Here is a 27,624-nt window from a genome sequence, read left to right as displayed (position 1 = left end):
TAGTTCATGCTGTTCCTTGTAGTGTCAGAGGCAAGATACAGAATTGCCAACTTACTGAGCAGTTGCCCACCTTTCTAACCTAAGTGACCAGCAAATTAGTTACTTTAGGCACTGACAGAAGGTTTGAAGAGAAGAAGCCTTAAAAGAAGAGTCTGTTCATGTCCGTTTCACATCCTGGTAACCTCAGCCAGTCTCACTGCTGAGCACGTGTGTGCCTGCAGGTTCTGAACTCACTGTTTAGCTGCACAGAAGAAAAGGTCTCTTCCCCTTAAGTGTCACAGGAGTATTTTAAACCTTTCATGGTTTGTTTGGTTGTAGTTTTGGGGGGTTTTTTGTTTCGGTTTGGTTTTCACCAGGTCTTGGCAGGGTCCTGCACCTGGGGAGGAATAACCCCATGCCCCAGCCCAGGCTGGGGGCTGCCATGGTGGGCAGCAGCTCAGTGGAGAAGGCCTGGGGGTTCCAGTGGACACCAGCTGTCCCTGACCAGCCCTGGGACCAGGGTGGGGGATCCTGGGGTGTGTGAGGAAGGGCATTTCCAGCAGGTCAGGGAGGGGATCCTGCCCCTCTGCTTAGCCCTCACTTGGGCTCAGCAGAGTAAGGCCTCACCTGGAGTGCTGTGTCCAGTTCTGGGCTGAGGGAGCTGGGGCTGTTCAGCCTCCAGAGGAGACACTGAGAGGGGACCTCATCCCTGTCTGTCACTGTCTGCAGGGAGAGGGCAGAGGATGGATCAGGCTCTGCTGGGGGGTCCCAGCAATGGGACAAGAGGAATGGGCAGAAACTGGAACACAGGAAGTTTCATCTGAAAATTAAGAAGAACTTCTTCACTGTGCAATGATTGAGCACTGAACAGGCTGCCCAGAGACAATGTGGAGTCTCCTTCACTGGAGATATTCCAGAACCCTCTTGACACAGTCTTGTGCCATGTGCTCTGGGAAGACCCTGCTGGAACAGGGAGGTGGGACCAGATGACCCGCTCTGTGGTCCCTTCCAACCTGAACTGTTCACTGACTCTGTGATTATTTGCTGGTAAATCAAGGTGTTTTGGTCCAGCTGTTTTTCTTTTGAATCCAAGCCAATAAGATCCCACAGCACAAATCCCAAAGGCTATCTCTGTACATAAAGTATTACATATTAGTGACTTTCTCCATTTCTGACTCACAGCTCTGAAAAGAGTTTTGTTCTTGGGTTCTTTTCTGTGGAACATTAGCACTTACTGAGTATTTTCATTCAAATCTTGGTAATAGTTCCAATGTAGCAGTTAAACTAATCCTGTATGATTTCAAAAGTCCAGGTTCCAAAGTGGTGACAACTTTTAAAACTTAATTTGAAACCCAGAAGTGAGACTTTACAACATAAAGTAGCTCAGTCTGTACCTTAATTAACATCTTTGGATATGAAGCGCTGAAAATATCTTTCTGGTAAATTCTGTGTTATTTCAGAGTCCTTTGAAATAGGCCAGCACAAGCCACTGGTACAGTGCACTGGTGTGCACTGTAAATCTACAGACTACAAGGCTCTGTGTTTCTCCATGTTTTTTAAAAAAATACCACTGTGAACTTTCTCATGTCTGTGCAGTGTGTGTTAACAGGATGATACTGTAGTTTTATTTTCCCACATTTTTCAAGCATACTCATTATATATAGTACGTAAGATAAACATAATACGGCATATATAGTGTATATGTATTATCTGTGTAAGCATACCTGCTAGAGATGTTTGCTTTCCTTGTACAGGTTTGCAGTCTGTGGCAGCTCCTGTTGTTATGGCTGTGTACGTGGATCATCGGACAGACGCTCCTGATTCCGTTGCCTCCCCTTCCCACATTGCTTGGCACCCACTTCACCCACTCCTGGCAGTCGCTTCTATCAGCACAGCAGCTGGGGGCTGTGTGGATATCTACCTGGAACAGGTGAATAATCAGCAACTTTGCTTTTGGTTTTGATATGGAGTCACAGAATCACAGACTGATTTGGATTGGAAAGGACCTTAAAGCCCACCCAGTTCTAGCACTTGCCGTGGCCAGGGACACCCAAGCTCCAAGCCCCATCCAACTTGGCCTTGAACACTCCCAGGGAAGCCACAGCTGCTTTGGGCAACCTCTCATAGTTTAAAAAACTTCACATTTTTTTATCTATATTTACAGCCTTACTTATGCTCTGTAAATCCCTCTCTCTGGATTTTAATTACTGTCCATGTCCTGTGCTATCTAGGACATGACAGATTCATCAGCTACTCATTATGTGTTTTTAAAACGATCTTCATAAATTAAATTGATCTTTTGATTGAAATTTGATCTTTACAGCCTTTAAATCTTGTTTGTGATGACTACTGATTTGCTTTGTACTTCTCATAGTATGAGAATTTCAGGCTTATAAGTAAAATGAACACATGCTGTTGCTTCTTTTTAACTATTAAGTGAATAGCACATACAAAGAAGTGGAAATTAAACAAATCATTCCACCACCTTGAGACTGAACTGATTTGCTATACTCAACTTGTTCCATTTGAGTAGGTTGTTTCCTAGTACAGTTTCTGTCTGTAGACAGATATTTCCTTTGCATACTCTAAACTTTACATGAGAGGGCTTTGGTTTGCATAATTTTTAGGAAAAAAGCTTGCTATTTAGGGAAATAGCACTACAAGTTATATAGCAGCAGTCTTACTGGAAATGTGTAAGTCTGTTAATAGGAGTAGTCTATAAAATGTGTACTTTTCAAAGGGTATTATGAAAAATTGTTATCCTAGTTTTATAAATGAAAAAATAAATACATAGAGAGGTTAAATGAATCACTTGAAATGTTCTTGCAAACATGCCCAAAGGAGGATCTGCCTTTAAGAGCTATTGGAGCATTAGATTATTCTAATAATAATGGTGATGTGCTTTATTCTTTTTCAACACTTGGGGGATTTTTTTACCTTGAAATGTGCTCAAAGCCTTGTTGTCCTTCATACAGGAGTGGAAGCTTGATATTGACTGGGAGCTGCTCCTGTGTGCTGGGAGGGAAGAACAGCCTGGAAAAGCAGAGCCAGGCTTTCCCTCACTCAACACTGCTGAATTCTCATTAACAATTTCCAAATGGATGTACTGCGTGTTGTAGCACATTCTCATTTTAGCACATAAAAGAGCTGTAACGAGAATTTGTGTAGCCACTTGATATCTCTGGCAGGTAGCTCTCCTACATGCCAGTCCTTTATCACAGGAAAATATCTTGCTGACGGGACAGTGAATCTGAGGGTTTGGCTGCATCCATGTGCTGAGTTTCCATCGAGCTGAGCTCGCACTGATTTCGGTTCACAGGGAGAACATGTGTCTGATTCACATGTGGAGAGAAGCTTTCAGGTCACATTGCTTGCCTGGCACCCTTCTAGACCCATCCTGGCAGCAGGATGGGAGATGGGAGAAGTTGTGGTGCTGAACAAACAAGAAAAGGAGCAGCACATTGTACCCCCAGATCACAGCACCAAAATCACAGTCCTGAGCTGGAGCACGAGTGGTACCTGCCTCGTGTCTGGGGATGAGGTGAGTGGCTGAAATGCCAGTTAGTGTGTCTGTTGTGGAACACAGTGTTGGAAGCTCTGTGATGGGGAGGGATCATGGAATGGATTGTTAGGGGAAGGGAGAGTTTTGTGGGAGAGAAATTTCTTTAGGTACAAATTAAAACTCCTTGAGAATAAAATCAAATCTTAGGGGTTTAACTTTTTCTACAGTACTCATTGCTGTTCTACCAATTTCTCTTTAAATAAAAGTGTAACTAACCTCAGTAAGTGTTGGAGTGTCCTGTGCAGGGCCAGGAACTGGACCCTTGTGGGTCCCTTCCAACTCAAGATATTCTATGATTCTACAATTCTATCTTCACTGAGATTTCTGTCATCATAAATCCTGAAATGCGAGAAAATTATTTGAAGATAACTTAAGAAAGTTGGAATAGGATGCTGTGAAAATCAGAAGCTCTTAATTTATGTTTTAAGTAACAAATAACATGGATGACTTTAAGGTTTTTATCACACAAAAGAATCCTAAAGACTTAAGTGCCTTCTTATGATGAAAACCTATTTGTAAGGCAAATAACTTTCATAACAAGGAACTAAAGCTTTAGATTGTTAAGAGTGAGTGGGAAAATACAGGATAGAATGTGAAAACATATCTATTTGGAAGGGACCCAGATAGATAATGAGGTCAATGTCCTTTGTCCTTTTCAAATACCATTTGAAAACAGACCAGTTCTACATCCTTTCCAGTGAAGTAGTAGTGAGTTTTTGGTTTTTTTTTTCATTTCCAATCTTATGTGTTTCAAACTCAGAATTGAGTTTGCAACTAGTTTAGTTTATCTGGATACAGGCTGGGATATCTAGAATGAGATGGAAGGAAGCTCAGCAGCTTTAGAAAGCTGCTGGCTTTTCTTCCATTCCTATAAATGGTGCAGGTGGTTTTAATTGGGATCCTTGGAATTTGGTGATATTTAAAGCTGAGGGAAGAGTGAGAGGAGGAGCCAGCAAGGTCATAGGATCCTGTGATTTTCAGAGGTAACCAGCAAACATTGTATGAACTGCAAGTGGCCTTGTGGGACAAGAGTACAGCAGTGTCACAGATGCACAGCTGAGTGACCTTGTTTAAGCTGCAAGAGACAGCATTGCAGTTAATAAACAGTTTTGGATGGTATAAATACTGCCATCTTACTATTGAAAAGAAGTTAGAACTTTTGATCTTAAGAAAAAAAGAAGGAAATAATATAATGTTAAAGATAACTTTGATTCCCTGTGGCTTAGTGATTATGTGTCAACCAAATGAAAGGAAAGGTTTTGTTCTGTCAATAAAATGTTTATTTTATTTTTATGTGTAGTGAGTAGCTGAAGTCTGGATTCTCATCTGTGTGCAAAGTGGAATGAATTAACTGTTGTCTTTTTCCAGCACGGTGTCCTGTTTCTGTGGAAGGTGGACCACCGAGGCAGAGTGCAGGGCCCTGCCCTGTTGAAGCAGGAGTATGGGAAATGCCTGGGGCACTGTGTCTTTCGGCCACCCCCTCCTGGCGAGTGAGTATTTGCCTTGGCAAAGCTCTGCTAGACCAGGTCTTTGTCTTGTTCCACAGAAAGAAAGTCCTACTCACGGATGAACTATTTTTAAATATATGAAAAAAGGTTCTTCTCATAACTGCCCTTTATTTCCAAGCTGTTCTCCCACTCTGGTAGAGGACTTCCTCCTCTTGTTCATACCTTCTATCTGTTGCTGTTAACTCTTCTGTCTTTAGTTCTAATGAGCAGTGTTGCTAATTGTGAAAAGCACACTGGAAACATGATTATCATTAGAGTATTGGCAAAAATAATTAAATAAAAAGTCAGTTCTTAAACATTATTATTTCTTTCTTCTCCAAGCAAGAAATAGGAAACAGCTCTAGTAAAAAAGAAGAGTTTTCCTTGCCTGGGCTCTTCTGTTTCATATCTCTGTAAAAATAATAATGCTTATGGAAAAAAAAGGTGAAACAATGCAAATGAAAACTAATATTAAATTTTTTTTGTATCATTTTGAGTTTACCTTTTTTCCAATCAGTGTATGAAACATCTTTTTTCTTTTTATACAATACAATTAATTAACTAGGCATCCATTCTTTGAGACTGAAACTACTCTGTTCTGTAAGGAATTGGGATTGAAGTATCTCTATTTGCAGGGACTTTGTACAGCTGGCAAAAGCAGCTGTGAGTGGTGATGAGAAGGCCTTGGATATGTTTAACTGGAGGAAAGCTGGAAAGGGATCACCTCTGAAAATGGCAGTCCAGGAAGGACTCTCCTTCTTTATCACTTTGACAGATGGTAAGAGCAAAACCACTTTTCCAGTCTGCTGGAACATTTCCTTAAAGCTTCAAAGTAGCTCAGTGCATAATAGTTCTGTTTTCGTATATCTAACATCTGGAGTATATCCATATATCCATCATGTTCATATATTCAACAGGGTAGAGTATTCATAGGAGTTGTAGAATGTTTGGTGGTAAGAAGAAATTAATAAAATTATTTAAATCTTACCGTCTTCAGGGTGGTCCTGTCCACAAGGACACCAGAGGTATTGGGTTAGTCAGGTTCCTGAAGAAGTGAGCACGAGGAAAACCATCTCTAACACAAGTGTAGATAAAATTAGCGGTTGTCAGCACTTTGTGCAAACCTTCAAAATAATGTGTGTGTCGTGAGGTGTTTTTATCTATAAATAGGCAAATGCTGCTAAAACATACCTCCTAAAATAAATTCTGAATTTGCTTTTTCATGTTTTTCTCATTCTTTGAAATGATGCTTCAGTCTAAGACAGCAAAAATAGTCTGAGAATCTGTTCTGTTAGTTTTCTCCCTAATATCATCTCTTCCTGGTCTTTTCCTCTTTGTGGTCTTTTCCTCTCCCTTTTAGTCTTCTGGGTACTAGTTTGCCCCAAGTAATTTTCTTCTCACCCCATTGTTCTTCTGATGCCTTCTCTCTCTAACCTGCTCATTCTGAACTGGAGACAGAATGTGTGTGACAAGTAGCACAATGAGTATGTTTCTGGCAGGTGACTTGAGTATATAGTCCTCTTGATTCAAGTGTAACTACTCTGAAAACATTTCAGTTACACTGGTTCTGCAGCTCAGTTACAGTGTGATTCAGTGTTTTATCAAGAATGACACCCCTCGTTTACACCAGTACAGCTGGCAGGAGTGGCATGGGCCAGCTGCGTGGTTGGAAAAGGCTTACAGAGCACTTCTCAAAGGTACAAGGAGAGAAGGAAGCTTTGAGCAGCTGTGCCTGTTCCATCCTCACCTTCAAAGCCGCTGTTTTGGTGGCGCAGAGCCCCATCTAGGGACAGGCTGTGCATCCTGCAGGTGCTGTCCTTGCTTGGGCCTCTTTGCCGCACTTCTCAAATTTCAGTCAAGTGGCGCTGTTCCTTTTGAGCAGTCGCATTGACTAGGTTGGTTTGGGCATGTGTTTTGGACACAGTTCTTAATCTGGTTATTGATTTGCCATAACTCCCAAATGTCCTGAGAAGGACTTGAGGGTGTTGGTGGGTGAGAGGCTGGACATGCCTTGTCTGTGTGTGCTGGGATGTAGAAACCCTCCACGTCCTGCACTGATCCCACAGCGTGGGCAGCAGGGGAGGGGGGGATTCTGCCCCTCTGTCCCCTCAGGTGAGACCCCACCTGCAGTTCTGTGTTGGGATCCTCAGCACAGGAAGGACATGGAACTACTGGAGCGAGTCCAGAGGAAGCCACAGTGATGATCAGAGGGTTGGAGCCCCTCTGCTCTGGAGCCAGGCTGGGAGAGCTGGAGGTGTTCACCCAGAGAAGAGAAGGCTCCCAGGAGACCTGAGAGCCCCTTCCAGGCCCTGAAAGGGCTCCAAAAGAGCTGGAGAGGGACTTTGGACAAGGGCCTGGAGGGACAGGACAAGGGGGAATGGCTTCCCAGTGCCAGAGTGCAGGGATAGATGAGATATTGGGAAGAAATTGTTGGCTGTGAGGGTGGTGAGGCCCTGGCACAGGTTGCCCAGAGAAGCTGTGGCTGCCCCATCCCTGGAAGTGTTTGAGGCCAGGTTGGACAGGGCTTGGAGCAACCTGGGATAGCGGAAGGTGTCCCTGCCCATGACAGGTGGGTTGAAAAGAGATGAGCTTTAGAGTCCCTTCCAACCCAAACCGTTCTGTGGTTTAACAAGATGAAATTATCTGTGCAGTGTTTTATGTCAGGGAGAAAATAAAGCAGTGGGACAGGACTTTAATTTTTTTTGTTGTTTTTTATATGACTGGAATGTAGAGGATGGTAATGTATTTGCAAGATTTTTGGAAATCTAAACATTCTTTTAATTACATACATCATATTGTTCCTTGGGTACAACATTTTAGCATGGATCCTTAATGTTCATTTTTATACATTTGCATTTTCTGCTTCAGCTTTTGGGGGAAGATACTATTTAATTTCGCAGTTTTTTTTTTATTTGCACTGTTTTAAAATATCACCCTTGTATAATACCATGATTTGCTAAGACATTATGTGGGTGTGGCATGAGATCTGTCAGGTTTCAATTACATTGATTTGGGTGATTTTTGTAATACCACTTGCAAACAACCATGTAGGGGTTTTCACTGCCTAAACCTGGGCATGCAGTGGGCCGAGGCCAGTTGTATGAGGTTCAGTAAGGCCATGTGCTGGGTTCTGCACTTGAGTCCAACAACCTCGTGGAGCTCCAGGCCTGGGACAGAGTTGGCTGGAAAGTGCCCGGCAGGAAAGAACTTGAGGGTGATGGTCAGCAGTGGCTGAACATGAGCCAGATGTGCCCAGGTGGGCAAGAAGGCCAATGGCCCCTGGGCTGTATCAGAAAGCCCAGGGCAGTGCCCATCCCTGTGCTGGCACTGCTGAGGCACCTCCAGCCCTGGGGGCAGTTCTGGGACCCTCAGACAAGAGACACTGAGGGGCTGGAGCGTGTCCAGGGAAGGGAACGGAGCTGGGAAGGGGCTGGAGCAGCAGGAGTGGCTGAGGGAGCTGGGGGGGCTCAGCCTGGAGAAAAGGAGGCTTGGGGAGACCTTCTGGCTCTGCAACTCCCTGACAGGGAGCCCTGTGTCAGGCTCTGCTCCCAGGGAACAAGGGAGAGGAGGAGAGAAAACAGTGTCAAGTTGTACCAGGGCAGGTTTAGGTTGGATATTGGGGACATTTTTTTCCCTGAAAGGGTAGTCAGGCACTGGCACAGGCTGCCCAGGGCAGTGGTGGAGTCAACATGCCCTGAAACGTGGCACTTCATGGTAGGGTTTAGTGGGCATGGTGGTACTTGGTTGAAGGTTGGACTTGATGATGTTGGAGGTCTTTTCCAACCTTAATGATTCTGTGATTCTATGATTTATAGAATAGTACAACTTAATGAAATGATAGTGGCTTTTAAAATGTTGATGGGTGCCGTAGTTGCTGTTGTCAGTGTTCTTAGAAAGACACAGTCCCATTTGCCAGTGAAATTAATGGATTAAAGCTGAATTTGATGTGTGGTGCAGTGTTTCTAAACAATGGAGAACTTCAGGTCTGCAGTTTTCTGTCATATAAACTCTGCTGTAAATTGGACCAATTCTTAGCTGCCATTCTTCTTTCACATATTATTTCTAAGACTGAAGATTTCTTTCTTTCAGTCTTTCTTTCATCTTTCATGCAGAAAGTTTACTTGTAGTTTAAAATTATTATTATTGGATTTCCTAAATAGGGAAAAATAAGCTTTAGTTTATTGTTCCTGTCAGTTGTCATAGTCTGTATCATGAGACAAACTATAAGACAAAAGAATTGTTGGTTTTTTTACCTTTTCAGCACTTGTGGAATGTTTTGCTAAGATAGAAAGCAGCAACTTTGGGTTTTATAGCTAAAAGCTTTTGACTAAAAGCTGCACCTTGTTTGTGTGTGCTGCAGGTTCTGTGCACTACGTGAATGAGAAAGGAAAGACAAGGCAGGTGTTGTCCACTGACAGTCTGGTCCGAAAGCTCCTGTTACTGGAGGAAAGAGATGTTTTACTTATAATAACAGAGAACCTGCAGTTGTCCTTGTATGCACTTACCCCTGACGGAGAAGCAGAAGAGCTCATGAAGGTAAGAGTCACACTACAGGGTAAAGCTGCAATATTTATTCTTTGTAAGTATTTGTTTTTGTTGGTTTGTTTTTTTTTTTTTTTATTATCACTATTTTGCCTACAAATGAATGAACTGTCATTTTTGTTTCTCAGATAATACCTTGGTGAACAAACAAAAATATGCTCATTTAAAAGTGGAATAGGGTGATCTGTTACTGAACTTGGAAAGATGTTTTTTTAATTCTGTGATCTTGTCTTCCTATTTTTTCATAATTTTCTTTCATTTTGATCCTATCCTAATCCTTTTACACTTCGTTGCCTTTTCATAGTGAATTGGAGAAAAATTGGAAATTCCAGTATAATCAAATATTTGTTAAAATATGTTGTGAATAAATAGTCAATAATCTGTGTCCTCAGAGATTTGGAGCTTACCTGTCTTTCAGCACCTCCTCTGGGTGACACTGCCTTTGTCTGCACATCTGAAAGATGGTGTTGTTTTACACGCCTCGAAAGGCGAGGCAGGTTTCGAAAAATTAAAGCCCAGTAGTCACAGAATCACAAATAATAATGTAGTGACCAAAAAATTATTTGGGGCAAAAAAGGGCAAAAAGCAAACAAACCTCTTCCAGGATTTATAATCTCCTTGCCTCAAATAAAATACTGCACTGTTACAGAATGCTGCTTGTGGGTGGAACCCAAACCTTCACCTTCCTAGGATGTTTTTTCTCTTTATCTAAGATAGAAAAAGACTGGACACTTGTGTATTACAGGATTGTCCACCTCTTATTGATCATTACTTATGTTTGACTAGAAGTAAGATTTAGTATTTCACATTTTAAAGCAATCTTTATCAAGTTCTAAGAGAAGACCTAGTGCAAGAGTGAAAAACTGCTCCTTACCTACTTAATTAACCCACTGCAAGGTTTCTTTTATTAAATTTATACATCACATCTTGATGCACTTAGTGGTGATCACTATTAGTCTGTCTGAACTGACAGATGGGTCGAGTTATTCTTATATCTTTTTAGCCAAACTAGGCAGTTCAGATGCTTACTGTCCTTCAGTGTGTTACTGCCACCTTCTGTAAATTTATTTATGTGCTTATGGTTAACAGGTGAAGTTAAGTGGGAAGACTGCTCATTCTGCAGACATCATTCTGATAGACCATAGCCTGGTTGTTACAGCGCTAGGTGAGACAGTCATCAGGTAAGAACCCTCGTTTGAAAGTTTTCTGGATGCCCCTGAGAAGGGCCAGCTGAAAGGTTTACAGTCTGCAATGAACTGAATATTTTGCTGAAATGTTGGTTGTGGGTTTTTTTACCAATAATGAAAAACTCCCAATATTTCCTATTTTTTTTTCTCAAAATAAATAGAGAAATTGAATGAAAAATCTGTTTCCTTGAGGACAAAAACTGATTCTATGTGGCCTGCTTTCTCTCTAAGGTATTTTATATTGTTAGGCAGTGCTACCCAAATCTGTTCCTTCTTTGAGTGCTGTTATTGATTTCTTCTAAAAATAGACCCACCTGGGGGTTTTGCAGCCATTTAGCTGCTCTTGCCATTGTTCCTGTCTGATCCTTAGGATACTCATAGCATCAGCAACTGGAAAAAAGTGCTTACTTTTCAGGTCATTTCTCTGTTACTGTAATATAAGACAAGTAATTAAGTTTCTCCTGTCCCTAATCCTTTAAAGTACGTATGTTGCTTTGCTGTGCTGTTATGTTACTGTGTTCTGTAGTTTTACCTTTTTGGATCTTTTTAAAATATTTTCTTCCTGTCTTTACTGTGACTCGCTGTACCTGTTTCCTCTAACTTTTTGGAGGGTGGGAGTGTTTCATTAACATTACTAGCTCCCTATCTGCTACTATCAGACAGGATCTTCTGTTAATTTTATGAGAATACAATAAAGACCAAGTATCAAGAAGGAATATGTTTTATGGCAGTGTTTAGTTCTAGGAAATAAATCCTGGAATCCGAAGGACTGGTAGCTAACCAAGGGATATTCTTAAAATAGGGGAGGAAGCATAAGTAGGGAGGAGGAAAATTGCAACTAGCCCTCATTTTTTTTTCTTAAAGCTGATTTTGCTTCTGATACCTTTCTTCATAGTAGAATATCCCAAAATGTGCTGCAGATTAAAAAGTCAAAGGAAAAGGATTGTTAAGAAGCTCACATTCCAGAGGCAGCTGCTGACAATTTAATTTTAAAAATTGCATGATCTGGGTATTAGGGAAATAGCAAATTCATGTCATGTACAGCATCCTATTGAACTGTGTTTAGCAAGACACTTGGAAGGAAAAGCATTATTAACATTCTTGTTTTGTGTGCCTTAGGTTCTGGGATTTGGACCGAGATGAGAACTATGTGCTCTCCCCGGATGTGCAATTTGGCTTTGAAGGAGGAGAATGTATTAACTGTGTGTCTTACTGCAGTGCTAAAGGTGAGAAATAACATGGGAGCTGTGATCTCTTGGTCCTAATCCTTGTCAAACCTCAACCTTCCGTGCCCTGGAGTCATTTCAGTATATTTTCCTTGTGACTGAGCATCTCGGTGGCAGCATGTGATGTAGAAGGTTTTAGTTTGGATCAGAAATGTGCCTTTGAAGGTGCAGGGAGATCATTCGATACTCCACCACACCTTAACTTGCTGTGGAGTTGTCTCATGGCACACAAGCTGGATTCCCTTTGGTACTCCTGGAGTACTCCTAATGCACTCCAGCGTGTTTGGGGCAATCAGCCGACAAGCCCACACTACAGCTAATGCAAAGGAGAGCTCACCAGCATGTAATGTGTGGATGCCAGGTCTCGAAAATGGATCTTTTCTACAGAGCTACTCTTGTGCATCACCTGGTTTGCCAGTGCAGGCACAGCTGGTATCTCCTGGAATGGTTTTCAGTGGTCGCTTGCCCATGGTGACTAAAAACGAGCTATGCAAAAATAAACACGGGCTGTATGCGGAGCAGCTGAGGGCACCAGTTTTGTTCAGCTGGAGAAGAGGAGACTGAGTTCAGACCTCATCAGGGCCAGCAGCTTCCTCACAAGGGGCAGTGGAGGGGCAGCTCCAACCTCTGCTCTGTGTGACCAGGGACAGGACACAAGGGAACGGCTGGAGTTGTGTCAGGGAGGGTTAAACTGGATCTCAGGAAAAGGTTCCTCCCCCAGAGGGTGGTTGGGCACTGAACAGGCTCCCCAGGGCAGTGGTCTTGGTCCCAAGGCTGCCAGAACTCAAGGAGCATTTGGACAATGCTCTCAGGAACATGGTGGGATTGTTGGGGTGTCCTGTGTAGAGCCAAGAGCTGGACCCAATGATCCTTGTGGGTCCCTTCCACCTGAGGATATTCTATGGTTCTGTGTTCTAATAAATGGTTAAAATGAAGTCATTGTCTGATATATGTAAAAGATAACTTCATCTGGTAGCTTAAAAAGTGCACCTTGTGATGCACTTCTCCAATGGAACTTCCACAACAATGGAACTTCTCCCATTGTTTCTCTAGAAAGATTACCCAGTCCAGGACTAGGATTTTGGTTTGCAGTGAGTAAGGCAAAAAATGATTCTGTGCAAGGTGGATTCTCAGTACCCGAGAACTAGAGTTGGCTGCCTGTTACATTGTCTAACGTGGGTTTGTTTTCCTGAGGTGTGTTTGTGAATGGCAGGTCTCCTGGCAGCTGGAACGAGCAAAGGGAGGGTAGCGATGTGGAGGAAAACAGCAGGATCTGACCAGAACACATGGGCTTTGGAGGGCAAGGAGAAGTGGAAGTTCCAGGCATCCACAGAACTTGAGGGAAATGTCACTCAGATAAAGGTAAGAAAGGAAAGAGCTTCCTTGAATGTTGGTGGGACTTCACAACAGTTGGATGAATAGAGCACCTTTGTGAAACAGATGAACACGATCATTCTCATAAGGATATGTATCCCACCACAGGTTGGTCCTCCTTAGGAGGAAAAACCATGAAAATCAAGTAACTTTTAAAATTGAAATGGGCAGAAATATTCCCTGTTTGTAGCTAGTCTCTCCATCATGTGTCTCATCGACAAACCCTTTGGATTCAGCACCCTGAAGTCATCTTCTGGAAAAGAAAGGTTGTCAGGAATGTCAATTTTACATAAATTTATAAAATAACAAGCAGGAAAAACTGACTAAATGCATACTTTTATTCATCAATAATTTTCTTCTTTTCATCAATTTCTCAACATAAAGTTTGCTCTTACTGGTAGTTATGAAAAATAAAAGAATGTATTTACAACCAAATATTTTTTTGGTGAGAAGATGGGCCATCTAGAATGGAATGCTGTGTTTTTACACACCAAATGGTATTTCCAGCTGCTTTTTCATCAGAAAAACATTTCTTGTTTGCCAGATAATTTTATAATGTGTGATAGTGTCAGACTAGATGGGAATAATAAATTTACTCTTACAAATTTGGAAACCAAATGCTTTAAACCATCTCTACTGCTATTTGCACTATTTTTAATGCTGAAGGCTGTAACAAGATACAGCATTATAATATATTTTAACCCATCGCCTGTTAAGTGTCAGGGTTCAGCATTTTTATTTATTTGGAATATTTTCACTTGTCACAGTGAGGTTAAACACTGTCATTCTATACCTATTAGCATTTTGATGTATGCAGAAGAGAAATGCTGAGTATAACAATCACGAATTTAACTTGAAAAAGTTTTATGTTGATAAACAGCTTTTTTAACCACCACCATTCTACTAAAAGGCAAAGCTTGTGCTTTAGATTCTCCAGCATTTTTGTTGTTGGGGTTTTATACCATATTAACTCTTTTCAATTTTAGATTATTTCTATTATACTTTATATCATTCTGTTGCTGGTTTCATATGTGAGAACAATCCCCATTATTTTTCATAAGAAAAGAAAATCAAACAAATGTATCTGGTGCCTTTCAAGAGAAAGTAATTTTATATTTGTTATTATTCTGTTTCCACATAAGAGTGAAAAGTATTTAAAAAGCAATGGGAGTCCATAACACAGTCCTGCTTACAAAGTTAAACCAGAAGTGCTGTGAAAATAGAGAATCCAAGTGTTTTATGAACATGCTTCAGTAACAAAAGGTCCAGGATATAGGAAATAGTGTGTGCCATGAATATCTCATACCTCTGCTAATAAGTTGAGGGAAGGGAAGAAATATAGGTGTTTCTTGCCCATTTGAACCTTCATATCCAGATAACAGGATACGAAGCGCTGTCCAGAAATAGCACCTTATGTTCCCAATGTTTGGGAGCATAAACAAAAACATTGCCAAACAATTGTCAACAAGCACAGTGGGTTTATCTCATCAAGCTGTCTTTAATTATAGAAACTCTAGATTATTTTTGTTGTAAGGAGGGCAATGAAGATGATGAAGGGCCTTGATTTGAAGCCATGCGAGGACACTGAGGGTACTTGGTGTGTTCAGCTGGAGAAATGGAGACTGAGGGGAGACCTCAGTGCAGTTCCAACTTCCTGGGGAGGGGCAGAGGAGGGGCAGGGACTGAGCTCTGCTCTCTGGAGACCAGGGACAGGACCCAGAGAATGGCCTGGAGTTGTGTTGTGGGAGCTTTGGGTTGGATATTAGAAAGAGTTATTAAACCCTTTAAATACATGATGCTCTCTTGCAGCAGTAAATGTAAGGTGGTGCAATAGTATCTTAAAAAAGCAGTTTTAATTTAAAAACCAGCTCCTCTACTTAGACGAAGGGAGTCTGAGTAGCTGGATAACAAGCATAATAGTTTGAATCTGTAATAATTCCTCGTCATTGCCTACAGCTGTATTTAGATAGTAGAATTTCATGTATGTATAAAAATGTTTATTTATTTGTGTCCTTCCCTATGTCATCTCCTTGGGGACATTGCTGTGACTGTTCAAGACCATAGATGAAATGGTGTGTTTTTTCTTTCCCCGTTCTGTACAGTGGGGCTCTCGAAAAAACCTGCTGGCAGTGAACAACCTGAGCTCTGTGGTGATCCTCAGCGAACAGGCCATGTCGGCGCATTTCCATCAGCAGGTGGCTGTCGTTCAGGTGTCTCCCAGCCTCTTCAATGTGACCACCTTCAGCACAGGAGCCACGCACAGCCTCCGTGTCGATATGAATGTTAATGGAGTCTTTGCTACTAAGGTTAATTGTTTTTTTGTTTTGTTTTCATTTATTTGCTTAATCAGTTGCCCAGTTCAGTGTATAGAGATGAAACATTCTAAGTCTTTAAGATAAACTTTCTTTGATGTTCAGCTTAGTGTGTTATGGAGGTAGTGTTGTAATGGTAGCACTGGTGCTGTGGTGGAGCTGGTTTTTCAGATAGCACAGGGACTCAGGAATTCTTGAGGTGCTGACCAGAACCCAGAGAACTTCTGGATTACCAAAAGCCTTCCAACCCAATGTACAGAGGAACTAGTAAATGGTGGCTATTGTGGTGGAGTTCTTGCTGTGTTATTGTGTACATTCCTGTATGTTTCCAAAGGAACTGAATGTACACGTTCATTTGGTGTTTTGTTTGTTCTAGGATGCTCTAGTATTCTGGAACGGGAAGCAGGTGACTGTCTTTGAGTGTTCAGGAGATACCTTCAGAAGTGCAGGTAGGACTTAAAACACTGGTCAGAGTTGAAATGATTCTTTTCCTCCAGAGTTATATGTTCTCTTCATTCATGGTAGTTAACGGACTGTAGTCATAGAATCATAGAAGAGTTTGGGTTGGGGGGGACTTTAAAGCTCATGTCATTCCAACCCCCCTGCCCTGGGCAGGGACACCTTCCTCTAGACTGGCAAAAAATTCAAGGCTTGGGGAAACAAACTTCTGTCTGATGTAGCTAAATTACATTGTACAGGGCCTTGCACGAAACATGATATGAGGATAGAACTGCTTTTTTGTTATTTTTGTTGTTTGTTTTTTTTTAAAGTGCATCATTCCAACATTTGATCAAGAACAGAATTTTTTCTTGTTTTTGTACCTGTGGCTCCTGTTGCCTTTACAGATAGGACATGTCAATGGCTATTGAAGGCTTTTCCACTTTGCTTGGGGGAAAGTGTCATCAAGGTTTCATAGCACTTGCATAAGAACTGGGAAGAAGGGTTTTAGTCCCAGCTCTCAGGAAAAGTTATCCCATAAATTTCTGTATATAGAGCTAAGTAAATTATTTTTTTAAGTGATTAATTCTCCCTAATTATTTCTGCCTTGAGTAATAAGTGATGCAGAATTTCATCAATCCCATCCAAAATCTTGAGGTTTGTCTTTTAAGAACCGTCAACTGTTTTCTGCTGAGTGCCTTATCTTGTCTACATTTACTCCTTTGTAAATAATTTTCCATGCTGAATCACTGTGTTATTACCACCACAGTCCCAACAATCTGTACCACTCCTGAAGTGATTGCAAAGCCATAGATTCCATTGTCCCTCTTCAGTTGCAGTTTGATGAAGGAAGGAGTGAATTCTCTTACCAGAATCTCACATGGCACTTGCCTTTCTCTTTCTTTCACTCCCCATATCAATTCTTTGCCCTTCCTCTCCCATTTGTTTCCACGGAGAGTGTACAAACACCTGTTTACAGTGGGAGCTCCAGGTGTTGAATGTAGTGGCAGAATGGAAGAAGGTGGCAACACCAAGGAGTTTGGAAATCAGTACAAACTGACAGATTGGAAAAGGGATTTGGTGCAAGACAGTGGAAATTGAGTGCTTTAAGTTATTTTTTCCCTTTTTATGGAACCTATTTATTGTAATGATGGCTTTATTGTGATTGTCCCAGGCTCTTTTCTTTGTGACTCTCCAGTTCTGTCTGTGCATGGAGAAAGTCTGTACACAGTGGAGCCATATCGGGTCCAGGTCCGCACCTGGCAGGTAAGGGCTGAGGAAACAGTGAAGGGACAAATATGCCTTATTGTTTTCAAAGATTGGTGTTAGAACTTAAATTTTAAGTGGGTGATCTTTCCAAATCTATTAACTCTACCTTTGTCATAGAAAAAATACATTGAGTATTTCAGCAGAAAGATCTTTGACATTTTGTGTTCTTGAAAAAGTCTGTCACTTTGAACACTACTGCACTGAAACTAAGAAGTATTTACAGACTTCAAGAGGATCAAAATTGCATGCAGGTTGAATATGTATATGGATATTACTGACAGGAAGATGAACATACTGAGTATTCTTACAAGATAATGAAAAATACTCTCTGCACATTTTGTGTGTTCTGCAAAATCTTTTGCTGAACCTTTGCAGCCTCTGCTAATCTGTGAGAACCAGAAAGAGAAATCTAATTATCAGAGTTTTATGATACCTCATTTTATTTAGGAAATAAATATTGTATTTTAGAATAGGTGTGATTTATCACATAAATATAATGTATTTATTTTTGCAGCTTTGTATTTAAGGACCTTCAGAGACCATTACTTATATATCCCTCTCAGTTGGAAAAGGTTGCGTTATTGAAGAGGAAATTATTGCAGAAGGATGTGTTTTAAATTTAGACTGTTTTTGAGGCTACATGCATACCTGAAACACAGATTGCATTTGTAGGGATTGTGTGTGTGTGTGTGTGTGTGTGTGTGTGTGTGTGTGTGTGTGTGTGTAGTTTCTCCACCTTCCTGGGAGCAATTTGCCTTACACAGAAGTTCAGCAGTTCGTAACTTAATTTGGTGATAAGTCCCTTCTAGTGAGGCTGTGGCCACACAAACCTGGTGTTACATGTTTCTTCCTAGGGCACAGTTAAGCAGCTGCTGGTGTTCTCAGAAGCAGAGGGCAGTCCATGCCTCCTGGATGTCTGTGGGAATTTCCTGGCTGTGGGAACCGATTTGGCTCACTTGAAAATCTTTGATCTCTCGCGCAGGTATTAATAAGGCAGTTAAAAATAATCTGTTTATAGTTGAGCATACATCTTGTGTGGAATCTTTAGTTGATTTTGATCTGATGAAAAGCGACAGCCCCTTTGAATCTTGAAATAATACATGCAGTCTATGGGAGCTGATGGCCTATTTCCAAAGCAAGGGAAGAGCCATGGAATAATTAGACAAGTCATGGGATGATGATGATTATTATTATTTTAAAAAGAGAATACAGTGAGCTATATTTCTGTGGATTTAAAAGTTGGTGGAAAATTTATGGAAGATCAAGGCAAGGATGCCCCACGTTTCTTCTAACAACTTAAACAAGAATTTAATCTCAGAAGAGTTGAACTAAAGAAACTCCATATCTCCTCATAAATCAGAAAACTTGTTTCAGTAAATCTGTGGAGAAAGTGAAGCAATAACCAAACACTCTATTCTTCTTCCTGCTTATGTTTAGGAAGAAGTTTACCTGACTTTTTTTTCAAACTTTACTGTGCTTGTTTGCTGACAAACATGAAAAAGATATGTACTGACATGACCTTCAGTTAGAAAATTTAACTACTAATAACAAATGTAATTTTGAAAAGCTGAAAAACCTGAAGACAAGTAGATTCTGTTCTTCCTTGCATGCTGTCACCAGAGGAATGCTAAAGGCTAGTTAGTTACCCACTGGAAACTACCTGGGTTAGGATCACACGGATTCCACCTGGGAAATCGCTTAAAGGTTACTGGATTTGGGCAGGTTGTAACTAGCACAAATATTGGATTATGATGTTGGACAGTGGAGAAAAAGTAGCTTCACTCCTGCATGCTGTGTGAAATTTTTGTGTTTGGTACTGAAAATACCCCTTCTGAAATGATGACAGTATAGCACTCTTTAATTTCAAAGCACCATAGTTGGCCTAGAATGAATGAGAGGTCTAAACATGTAACCCAACAATGTTATTTCTGCAGAATCAAAGTGATTTTTTTCATGGAATTGTATTATAGGTCTAAATTGCTGTCACTTCAAATTACTGTCACTTTTTTGTCATACTCTTTTGTTTCATGAGATTTGTCCTTTGTTGCTGACTGATTGCTGAGTTTGCATCTATACCAGCATTAAGATTCTTTTGAGATAAGAAAATATATAAATACCCCCCCAATGACGTTTCTTTACTCCTGCTCCGTGATGAGCTTTCCATACACAGAACTTTCATGTGATGGGCTCTATTCAACATTCGTAGTACTTCTGTAGGAAAAGCAGGCCTCTGAATTCAGAACTCTGATCAGGTGTTCTTGCTGTATAGCCCTATTTTGGGAGTCCTGTAGAAGCACTGGAGTTTATTTTTGCTGATTCATTGAGAAAAGAATGTCCATTAACTTATTCCTGAAAGAAAGGCAGTGGCAGCAGTCCTCTGGAGAGGAAGCTGGAGTGGGGGGCAGTGGTGTCATACAGTGGAAATAGTTTGTTTTTAAAAGTTTTACCCATAATTCGCGAAATGTTTTGGCTGACGCATATTACCAGTTGCTTGCCACCATATGATTGAAGTTTATTCCCTCCCCCAGAGAGGCAAAAGTGCACTGCAACAGCAAGGACTTATCCCAGCTGCTCCCTGGCCGTGGAGGCATCGCATCTGTCAAGTGCAATGCTAATGGCAGCAAAGTCAGCATCCTGGTCAGCAAGGTGAGGCACAGCTCTTCACCCACCACCTGGGACCTGCCCTGTTCACACTCTGGTGCAGGTCATGATTACTGAGGACTCAAGATTCACTTCTCAGAAACAAACCTACATGGTCCTTGCAGTGTATTGAGTTGTGTCATGAAGTGTCGTGTCCCAGCGTGTAAATAAACACTAAAATTAAGGTCTCTTAAGGCTTCGTACCTGTGGTGGGAACAACCCAGAAAAGGAAGGAGTATTTTATTCAAGAAAGTTGCTTTGTAGCATTTCAAAGAAATCCAAGGCTGGCTTGATGGAATAGAAAAACAGCCAGAAGTTTTCTGGTATTTCTTCCTGAGAATGTCATTGTATGATTACCAGTAAAGAAAGTTGAAAGCATGAAGCAGATGAGGTAAACATAACTTTTTTTCCTTTGTGACTTGAATGCTTCGGGAACTTTTTGTTTTCCCTTCTTGTAGGCAGATGGGAACATAGATTCCAAGATCTGTTTCTATGACGTTGAAATGGACAAAGTTACGCTCTTTGATTTCAATGCTGAACAGGGAGATGGTGGAGAGAAGCTTTCTGCTGGACAAGGCATTGGCAAGTAAGGAGCTTCTATTTCAAAAAGCTTTAATGGTGGATTTAAGATGGGAATCTGCCCTGTGAAGATGAGCACACTTTGATACTGTCATTCCTCTGTCTTGTGTAGGAGCTTGTATGAGTTTAATTATTTTATTTCTAGAGAACTAATGAAAGGTAGTGCATTGTATGTCCATCAGGCTGCATCCCTGTCTGTTCCAATACCATGAGCTAGGGAGTGTTAGACGAAGATACTAGAAAGCAAACTCAAAATAAGGAGGAGGCAATTCTTCAGCCAACATGCAGCTAAGCTAAGGAGCTCCTTGCCAAAGGAAGTTAGAGGTGATGAAGGAAGGGCTCATGGAGGTATTGGAGAAATTCACAGAAGAGAAATGCAGGGAGAGTTATTAGCTATGTGGAATCCATGTCTGGCTCAAGAGGTCTCTAAGGGGAGGGTGATTGAGTGTAGGGGGGCTATGTGCAAGGTATTGCATGACTGGAATTAGGATCCAAATCTTAAAGTAAAGAAAAATCTTGGAAAACTACTCTTCCTTGAAGAGTTTACGTGATAGGAACTGAAAAGAGGACATTTTGAAGGTCTTTGTTGGAAAAAAATATTTTTAAAGTGCAGTAAGGGTAAAAACTCATGAAATATCTACTTAGAACTGACACCTTTGTGTTCATGCAAACTGTTCTGTGGGAAATGCAAAACTAGAAATCCTAGGAGCACAATGCAATGAATTAGGAATTCTTGCGGAAGGACAGTGGAATGTTAGGGTACAAATTCCAAATTCCCATCTGGTTTTACAGTAATTTTTCTGACTGTATTTTTCTTAAGAAAAAACCAGCATTGGAGAAGGTGGATTGCTTTTTTTAGCAACTCTCTGCTATGGGTATTACAAGCGAAAAAAAGGAATTACTCGTCTTAGCACTGAAAACTCAACTCATCAAAAACTAAGGCCAATGCAAATTTAGGGTCTTATATCTTGGTCAGTTATGCAACAGTGTAGTGTATGAGTAGTGAGGAAATTGTTTCCAAGTGCAATATGTTGTGTAGCCCAACAGAGGCCGTCCCAAGCCAGTACTACTGGTTCACTGCTGTTTGAGCATCAGTGTGAATAATCCATTTATCTGCACTTCATTTTAGAGGTTCTTCAAATCAGAGCGAGTAAACTCATCAGGAAGTCATAATAATCTCTGCCTCTTCTGCTTCTCTTTCCCTCCTCCTGAGGCAAAATCTAAACAGTCCGAGCTTTTTTACACAAATACTGTTTTTCAGTTTGCAAGTTATTTATTTTGAATTATGTGGCAGAGAAAGGACTTTGAGTATTTCTGTACCTCTTTGAATCTCTTTTAATTTGCCTTCCAGCCCTATTCCAACCCTCCCCACAAAGTTCAGCCTTCAGTGGTGACAGCAAATGAGAAAATATTTTGATGATGTCTTTGGTTTCTCTTTTAAAAAATGTGACACCTCTCAATATTCTGTATTTCTTCAGAAGAACACTAAACCATTGCTAAAATAGTCTGATTCTGTTTGTCTGGAGTCTTGGCATGGCTGGCACTGAAGTAGTATTGAAATGCCCCAAGGAGGCAATAAGATGTTATTATTTAAACTACAGCCAGAGAGTGGCTTTCCCAAGGCTGCAGGGGTTGTCCTGGTGCTTAATGTGCTGTTCCACAGTGCTTTGGAATTCTTCACCCACAGCTGCCAGGTGGGGGTTGGTACCTTCTCCTGGGTAACAAGAAACAGGCCTCAAGTTGTGCCAGGGAAGATTTAGATTGGATATTGGGGAAAATTTCTTCAGGGAAAAAGTTGTCAGGCGTTGGAACAGGCTGCCCAGGGCAGTGGTGGTGAACACATCCCTGGAAGTGTTCAAAAAATGTGTGGATGAGGTACTTGGGGATGTGGTTTAGTGGTGGTGGTGCTGGGTTGATGGTCGGACTTGGTGTTTTTAGAGGGCTTTTCCAACCGTAATGATTCCATGATTCTAAGGCCGAGCTGAGGTAGCCCCTGTGCTACAGCACCTACAGCAGCAGCAGTCACTGAGATGGATTGTTTGAAGGATGTTCAAGTGTTTCTGTAGGACCTAGAGTCTCAGGGGAGGCAGATTTTGGGTGCCTCTTTATATTTGTGGCAGTACCAGCTTTTTCCTCACAGAGATGTAGAAAAAATATGTCCCGAAGCCATGGTCAGTGTACACAGACCAAACTAACAGTGTCATGGCCATGTGTAAAGTGTCAGGAGGCAGGAATATGTATCTGGTTAATGCTGTAATGCAGAGAATAAATAACATGCTTTATTTACACTCGTGCACTGATAGGGCTGGAATTATTTTGTCTCCCTTTCTACATTTTTTCTTATCTCTTAGTAGGTCTGTATTGGAGTATCCAGAGCTGCACAGTCACATCCCTGTTTGCCATTTCTGGGACCAGAGTGAACCAAGGCTTTTTGTATGTGAAGCAATTCCTGAAATGGGACTCCAGTCTTCAGACCAGAAGAAAAACCAGACCGAGGGCACAGTACGGTCTTTCTTATTTATTTTATCTTGCTTTATGTGGAGTTCTCCCTCCAAGTAATAAAGTCCTTGGATTTGTTTTAGGATGTGGGAGAGGGTAGTACACATTATCTGGGACAAAAATAAGTGGTGAAACCCTGTGTTTGGTGTCTGTGCTTCAGGCACTGTATGGCAGCTCTCTGGTTTGGCCCCAGCTTGCACACGGTGAAGAGGAAAAAGAGGGGATTCCTTATCTCTGCTAGAATTTTGGGGATAGCCATAATGTAAGCTTGTATCAGGAGCACTGCTTTTCAGGTGACATTATTGGGTGGACTGATAATCTAGAAGTTTTTAAATTAAAAAAAAAAATGCTGGTTTTATATCTTGAGTCTACTTTTAGCAGCAAGAATGAATTTGGTAGAATAACAGGGATACTACTGTTAAGTGAACAGAGAAATATGCTCTTTCCACCCAGTCCTTCCCATCTTCTGCTTTTCTGGATAGACATTGGACATTTTTAAGACTTCCCAAATTATCTGTTATGGTCTCTTACATTAGAAAAAAGATTTCATTTCTATTGATCAGAAGTGATCTAATCAAAGATTTCTTTTATCACACCAAGAATTCTTCCCCTCTTCCCCTGCTACTGTGCTTGTAGAGGTCCTTACCTCTTTGTACAGAACTGCCTGTCCTGCATAAACATTCCGTTGATTTGAAATGCCCATGTTGATCTCAAGTTTTGTGATTCGTGCATTATATTAATTAAACCTCTTAAAATTAGAAATAGAAAGCTCTTTGTGTCTTTTTATTGGTTGAAATGACCTTAGAAAGATCATGAGAAGATGGGGAGTAGTGGAATAGGGATGTCTCAAAAGGCCTGGGTGAGGTCTTCTAGCCAGAGGAGAACACTTTAACCTAATATTCCTCATGTAAAAAACTTTAAATGTTTGGCTTCTACATAAAGTTGAAAAACAAGAAGATAGAAAAGGAATGTAACTTACTTTTTGGCCCTTATTCAACAGAACTTTTTACTGTCTGCTTATGCTTTAAGAAATGAGAAGTCTGATTAACTTCTGTTGGAAATAAATGTATTACTTTGGCTTGAGTCAGGTCAATATTTCAGCTGTTACAGGAACTGTTCCCTGGGATCTTAAAGCAATCAGTGAGCTGCTGAACTTATAATTGAAATAATATGATTTTTTTTTTAAAAAAGTTGAAAACAGGTGTGGCTGCCCCATCCCTGGAAGTGTCCAAGGCCAGGTTGGATAGGGCTTGGAGCAACCTGGGCTAGTGGAAGGTGTCCCTGCCCATGGCAGGGGGTGGAAGGAGATGAGCTTTAAGGTCTCTTCCAACTCAAACTGTTCCATGATTCTGTTTCTCTGCCCTGAGCCAGGTCTGTCAGGAGGCTGCTGGAGCAGCTGTGGCCTGGGGCTTTTCTCTCTGTGGTGGGTGAAAGTGGCTGCTGGGAGGCAGAGCTGGAGGTCCCTGTGCAGAGGGAGTCCCTGGCTGCTCACAGCAGGGAGGAAGCCTGTAGCCCTGCCCTCCCCAGCAGCTGTGTATGTTAATGTATATGTCATATTATTTTCAAGAGAAGCTTCTGCCAAGTGAATATGGAAAATAAAAACAAAAAGAAAGAAGGATATTGCAGCACAAAACCAAAACAATGCTTTGCTTCCTTTTCCAGATGGATGTTTGGATTATATCATTCTTCAACACTGAAGAGCATGACCTTTTGCTGCAGGACAGCTTTCCACTGCCTTCATCCTATGAAGTTCTGCTGGGCATAGAGGTGCCACATTATTACTTTGCAAAAAAGGTGAGGCAATCTTTAACAATTCCTTCCCTTCCCAGAAGTTCAGACTTTCCACTACATAGGGATCAAATTTAACCAAATTGAGTCTGGGGTAAGTAGAGGAACTCCAATGGCAGTGGCTGCATCACATGTAGAAATGACATAAAGATAATTCTAATGCAGGTGAACTTGGCAGGACTGTGGAATTTGCAATGAGTTGGCTTTTTGTGGGTATTGCAAACTGAATGTGACATACAAATGTAGGAGAAACAGAAATTACCAGGGAATGCAACTTAAAAAGGGACGTGAAAAAAAATCTGCTTTATCTATTCACTGTGCCTGTTGAAAGTACAGGTTGTGTGTGTGTGTCAGATTTATGTAGGCTGTAAGAGAGAACACTTCCTACTAGCTTTGGCAGAAGCAACCCACTTCCTTGTTAGAATGGAGCTTAATCCCTAAGAATAGTTATCTTGCACTGTCACCAAATACTGCAAATGCCAGGAATGCAGGCTCTAACCTCTTAAACTTGAATTTCAATCCAAAACTATTTGGATCTCAGGTAAAAAATACCCTGCATGATTCCATGCATACTGGAAGAGCTGCAGCCTGTTACTTACAGATTGGTTTCTGGTGAAGCGCTGACCTGAGTTTCCTGGTGCCTCTCAGGATGATGATTTGCTCTGTTCCTGTCTTGTAGGGGAGTGTAACAGGGTGTTTGTTCTACTAAGGCATTTAGTTTTGTAAAATCTTCAGGGAATTAATATTAATGAGACTTCTAATCCTCTAAGTCATCTGACTAAGGCCAGTTGGATCATGCAAACCTAATTTCCTGTAGTTTAAGAGCAGTGTTAAACAGGGAAAATGTATTGAGGTGTTTTTCTACTTAACGTGTTCAGATTCAAACAGCACTTTGCAATTCATCCCTTTCAAAGCGCTTCCTCTTGTCACCCTTCCTGTGCAGATCAAGCTTTTAGAGTTGTACTCTGTTTTATTTTCCTTTTTCCCTTAATTTGAAAGGTCAAATGTGATATGCTACATTTTCCAGTCTTTCTTTTAACATGTCTCCAACATGTCTTTCTCCAACATGTCTCATGCTATTTTACTTTGATATTATGTCTTTTTTTTTTTTTTTTAAACTCTGTATGGATTATTGCTGCCATTAGTTGTGTTTTCGGAGGGGATGTGTCTATAGACCTGTAAGTATCTGCATTGTTTTGCTCCTCTTCCTTCATCTTCTTCTCCTCTCTTTTCTGTTTCCATTTTCTTCCTTGGTAGGTCTCTTCATGACTCTTCATGACTAAATCACTTGTTACACAATAATTCATTTGGGAAGCCTGATTTAGTATATGGACAGAGTCTACTTTAAATACAGCAAATTTTGCTGATGCAACAAGCCTGTTTTGACCAAGTTTCATTCCAGGGTCTCTCCTTAGTCGCTACAATATCTTTACTGTCCTAGTTCCAGAAATTCCCCAAGTTTTAGTCAACTGTATTTGTGCTTTTGATTTCTGTCTTTTACTGTATCTAAGACTTCCACTGTATAATAATATAATGCTATTTTTCTTGGCTTCTGTAAACCTTAATATTTAGTTATGTAAATATACAATTGAGGTAGAGTGTATGTGCAACTTCATGACTCAGATGATCTTCCACTGTGCTTGGCCTGGGAAAGTTTCCTTGTTACGCTCCAGACAGATCATTTGACATTGAGGATTGAGACTTTATTCTTCTCCTGAATAATGATTGAATTGCTTTGAGCTTTGTCAGCCTTTCAGTGACTGGTGAAAGTATCTCTGAAGCTCCAGAACTGCTAGTTGTATAGGGAAGGGTTTGAACCTGAGCTTCAGTATTCATAAGCTTCACACGAAGGCAAGGATAAAAGAACTAGGTCTCTATAGTTAACTTTCAGAACAGCAGACTAATGTTTGAGAAGAGACTAAACTTGGAGAAATGCTTATCTGAAATCTTCAGAAGTCTGCGGACTTAATTGTTGCTATTATATTAGTAGTAATAATAATAATAATAACTATAATAATAGGAGGTTACCTCTCTGTGGTATTATACGAGTCTCCAGTGATCACTGACATACTGTGGTTGTTCACTGCAGTATGCTCATCTCTTCTATGACATTCCATATTTTGGGGCATTTTCCAGGAAGTTCCTAAACCTCTCAACTGTTGTCACTATTGATCATGGTCCTGCGGAAATAAACAACTTGGACTGTAGTGGGAGTAATGTAACTAATTACATGTACAAAGGACTGAGTTTCAACCTGCCTGATCCCTAAATGCCAACCTTCTGCTTTTAGCTGGGAGATTCTGAGAAGGGAGCACCAGAACCTGGCTCAGCTACGGTCTCTCAGATGGTTGCAAGGAGACCCATGAGAGATTTTATTGGCTTGGGAGACTGTGATAAGACCACCCAGGATGCTATGCTGAACTTCAGCTTCTATCTGACCGCTGGAGACATGGATGAGGCCTTCAAATCCATCAAGCTGATAAAAAGGTATCAGAACTATTTGTATGTGTTTCTTTTTGGGTGCGGTTTATTTTTTTTTCAAAGTTCGTATGAAGTGTTGATCCTTCTAAATTCTCCTTACCGTTTCCCTCTCTGATTTCATTCTCCCTTTCATTTTAACAACATGAAACATTTATTTTAAAGACATCTTCATGCATTCTCTGCTTATTCTTTGTCTACAAGACATTGCAAGCTCTGTGAGTCTTTTTTACTAAACAGGAAAGAGTAACTGATAACCAGCAA

General features: G+C 40.9%; 1 protein-coding gene across 4 annotated transcripts in view; it reads left to right on the top strand.

Moving 5' to 3' along the window:
- The window catches only part of IFT140 (intraflagellar transport 140), a 73,170-nt gene that overhangs the window by 3,767 nt on the left and 41,779 nt on the right, over positions 1 to 27,624 (top strand). For 2 of the 4 annotated variants that reach the window (XM_051779995.1, XM_051779986.1), the window contains exons 2-18: positions 1,734 to 1,909; positions 3,299 to 3,520; positions 4,910 to 5,031; positions 5,664 to 5,806; positions 9,389 to 9,564; positions 10,660 to 10,751; positions 11,877 to 11,983; positions 13,197 to 13,345; positions 15,460 to 15,663; positions 16,046 to 16,118; positions 17,282 to 17,373; positions 18,231 to 18,358; positions 19,905 to 20,022; positions 20,475 to 20,602; positions 22,947 to 23,097; positions 24,757 to 24,888; positions 27,173 to 27,369. In XM_051779995.1, coding sequence (XP_051635955.1) covers positions 1,763 to 1,909; positions 3,299 to 3,520; positions 4,910 to 5,031; positions 5,664 to 5,806; positions 9,389 to 9,564; positions 10,660 to 10,751; positions 11,877 to 11,983; positions 13,197 to 13,345; positions 15,460 to 15,663; positions 16,046 to 16,118; positions 17,282 to 17,373; positions 18,231 to 18,358; positions 19,905 to 20,022; positions 20,475 to 20,602; positions 22,947 to 23,097; positions 24,757 to 24,888; positions 27,173 to 27,369 — 2,381 coding nt within the window. In that variant the 5' untranslated portion in view covers positions 1,734 to 1,762. The other 2 variants (XM_051779978.1, XM_051780005.1) reach the window with 2 other exon arrangements.

Source organism: Manacus candei, unplaced genomic scaffold (assembly GCF_025592945.1).
Source record: "Manacus candei isolate 608988 ecotype Guabito, Panama unplaced genomic scaffold, ASM2559294v1 h1tg000002l, whole genome shotgun sequence".
NCBI classification, from domain to species: domain Eukaryota; kingdom Metazoa; phylum Chordata; class Aves; order Passeriformes; family Pipridae; genus Manacus; species Manacus candei.
The sequence above is the reverse complement of the archived record's forward strand: the minus strand, read 5'-3'. Positions and strand labels throughout refer to the sequence as shown.